The sequence below is a fragment of the Alligator sinensis genome, unplaced genomic scaffold (genome assembly GCF_000455745.1).
Source record: "Alligator sinensis unplaced genomic scaffold, ASM45574v1 scaffold611_2, whole genome shotgun sequence".
In the NCBI taxonomy this organism is placed as follows: Eukaryota; Metazoa; Chordata; order Crocodylia; family Alligatoridae; genus Alligator; species Alligator sinensis.
The window spans coordinates 276,803-280,131 of NW_005841869.1; the positions used below are offsets into that span (position 1 = coordinate 276,803).

The following is a 3,329-nucleotide window of genomic DNA, read 5'->3' on the forward strand; positions in this document are numbered from 1 at the left end:
CGTCGTCGCCATGAGAAATGAGCGGGATTCAGAAAAAACGCCGGTGTTGTTATCAGCGAGGAATTTTTTAATACCGTTCTGCCTCGACGCTTTCCCGTTAAAGCAGGTTGCCCTGCCTGTGTCCAGTGCTAGCATCTGGAGCCTTGTGGGAAGGGCTCAAGGAGGGATGTAAAGACCTGTGGGTTTTAGTTGCGTTTTCCTCAATGAGCGGAGAAGCTTTGCTCTGTGCCGTCGGGGAGTTTGCCACGCGGCGCGTGTTTCTGCTCAGTCTCTTGTTGCTGGGAGGGGCTGCCCGTTTGGCCAGTTGCTGAAATACCCTCTGAATTTCCAGGTGGTCGGCTAGGATGTGAGACTGGCAAACCACCCCTTATATAGCCTGATGTTGCACAGTAATTCAGCTCTCTTGGGATGTTGATGACACCTGGGCCACCGGCTGAGGTTGGGGGTCGGATCGTTTCGCCGTGACGCTGATGTGCGTGTCTGAACTATTGTTGCCTTACAGGCGGAAATCATGTTGGAGGTTGGCGTGCAAAAAACAACCAGGGCAGCAGATGGAAGAAGCTTGCCATCAAACCTGTTTCTGGGTCACTTCAGGAAGCCGTACTTTAAAGATAAAGCGTCGGGAATTGTAAGTGTGACTCATTGGGTTCCCAGGCATTATTCCTGTATTATTTAGCCTTAGCTTGTAGTTTTTACACTCTCTCGAAACGGATGTTAGTGAGCAGCAAGGTAATTGCATCCTGGTTTTGATTAGTTCATTTATTTTTTTGCCTAAGGGAGAGAGTCAGCTCTTTGTTTGTTATTTTTCCCCTGAATTTGAGAAGTGAGGACAGGGCAGCTTTTCGTCATTCTTGCTTGCAAAGGGCACAAGTTTGCACCTTAACGTGTGTCCATAACCGTTCTGCTTTAAAACACCAGCCAGCCGGTAGGCCTGCGGGTGCGGGCACCAAGTGTTCCACATCTGCTGCAGCTGGATGCTCTGCTTCTCTGGAAATTGTTCATAACTTGCCTGCTGGCCGTCCTGTAAGCCTAGAGTTTTCTGGGGCAAGTTCTTCTATCCCTGGAGGGTGCACAGCACAGTGGGACCTCAACCTGGCTTGGGGTTTATAGAGACAGTTGTTCTCATAACTAAACTGTTTCCCACCAGCACAGCATCCAGGTGCCCATCTGAAGTAAGGATTCAGGTGAAGTTAGTCATCTGCATGCCTCTACCCAGAATGCTCTTTGCTGCAATACTCAGCCGTTGCAAGGTGCTCTGGGTAGTAGGCTGGGTGCAGGGAATTGTGCATTTCTGTTTTTGCGGAGTTGACCAGTGTCTCAAATAAGATGGGCAAACCACTTATCATCTGCTTGAGAGCCATAGGGAAGTGAAGTCCAGAGGAACCCTCTGTGAAAGCAGTCAGTGCCCTAACATGCTTGGGTGTATAGGTTGCAGGACACAGGCAGACAAGGTTCTTTGGGTAAATCTGATATCTTTTATTAGACCAAAAAAAACAGTTGGAAAAATTCTTCTTTACAAGTTTTCGGGTACAAACACCCTTCTTCAGGCTGAGGAAGTCTGCAGTTATTCTGTTTTCTTCCTGGATGGGACAGAACAGAATAGAAGCCAGAGACCAGCAAGCGAGAGTGCCAGTCGGTGAAAATGCAAATTGGGGCAGTCAGTGGGTGAGAAACGGAGTTTCTCTTGTCCAGTTCATCAGAGAGACAGGTGCTGCACGGGTAAATTATTAGGCTGTTTTTAGAAGCACAGAAATGTTGGTGTCAGCTCTTCAACAGTGGAGTGAATTCTCCACCAGAAAGTCCTGTCTCTCGTCTTTAACTCTTCTGGTCTTCACTAGGGTCCACCTGCCAACGAAGATACCCGGGAAAAGATGGCACAAGGCATTAAGTCCTTTGATGAACTTCAAGTAAAGAAATGTAAGCGGTCTCCTCTTTTGTGTGCTGCTCCACGTCATGTAATCGCAGAGAATGGGGCTGGGGAGAACCTCGGGAATTTCTCTTGTCCACTCCCATGTTTGTGAGAGGATTAGCTGTACCTAAACTGTTACCGGCAGGTGTTTGGAAGCTTTGAAAAGAGTCTAGACAATGTGACCCTGGGGGCTGTGGAATCTATTCAAGTGCTCACAAGTCCTTACTGATAGAGTATTTGCCCTGGTGCCAAACCTAAATCTTTCTTGCTGTAGTTGAAGACCACTGCTCCTTCCCCAGTGGGCTTGGAGAACTGCTGATAGCTTTTTTTTTTTTCCTTCACAGTCACTATTTAAGTATTGGAGGGCTGTTGTCAGAGCTTCCCTCTGTCTTCTCCAGGCAAAACAAACGTGGTTTTGCTTTCCTATGCCTCTTCTCATTCTGGTTGCTTTCCTCCAGACTCCCTGCTGTTAGCCCACATGGTTCTTGACATGCTGTGCCCAAGACTGGACACGCTATTCCAGTAGAAGCCTTGTAAGGGCCTGGCCTTGGTACTCAGATAATTTTGACTTGGTCTTTTCAACTTATTTGCTCCAGTGCTCACTTGGTCGCACCCTGCACTAGGTCCACAAGAAAATACTGCAGGACTATAACCCCGAGCTCAGGGCTCTCAGCCCTGTAAGCAGCCTTCAGAAAACTGTGTCCAAGGAAGCCAGCCCTTTGTTAGAGCCCTTGGAGCGCTGTCAAGTGGCTTTGGAAAGCAGTGGGTTTGCCACTTGGGGTTATCCTTCTATGCCCACGTGTGTGTCTTCTCCACAGGGAAGAGCCATGAGAAGGAATTGCTGAGCAGCTCCATCATAAGCGATCGCCTGCAGCGCCTGCTTCAGCCCAAGCTACTGAAGTGAGTAAAACACAGAAATTTCATCTGTTGATGAGACAAGTGTGTCCCCAGACCCAGGGGCCAGCCAGGCAGAGGGAAGAGAGGGGGTTGGAGCTGATTTTGCTTCTGCCTCACTTGTCAGAAGTTCCTCTGTTGGCCATTGTTTGGCCCTTCCTGAAAGGTCCCAGAGCAGAGCAGGGAGCCAGCTTGATAGTGGGACCGTCGGCCTATACCTGGGTTGGAATATGGACCACCTGATAATGATGCTGCACGGCGTTGGCAGCTGGTGGTCTGTTTTATACCTTGAAAACCCTGTGACACTGCCTGGTCATCCAGCTGATATGCAGGTTTACTGCAGAACCCTGCCAGAGTTAGTCATGCCACCCAAAATGCTGCTATGATGTTGCCTCAGAGCCCTGACTGTCTTCATCATGGAGGCAGAGCTGTGTCTGGGGTGGGAAACGGACGGACAAGAGACTTCTTGGAGGCTGGAACAAGTGCAGTGTGTAGCTTGGATTTTTGGGATGGAGGGAAGGGAAAG

General features: G+C 49.2%; 1 protein-coding gene across 1 annotated transcript in view; it reads left to right on the forward strand.

The window, feature by feature from the left end:
* Positions 1-3,329, forward strand: part of SNAPC4 (small nuclear RNA activating complex polypeptide 4) — a 23,326-nt gene that overhangs the window by 2,538 nt on the left and 17,459 nt on the right. The window contains exons 5-7 of the mRNA XM_025193557.1: positions 503-628; positions 1,839-1,917; positions 2,728-2,809. Coding sequence (XP_025049342.1) covers positions 503-628; positions 1,839-1,917; positions 2,728-2,809 — 287 coding nt within the window. The remainder of the gene's footprint in view (positions 1-502; positions 629-1,838; positions 1,918-2,727; positions 2,810-3,329) is intronic.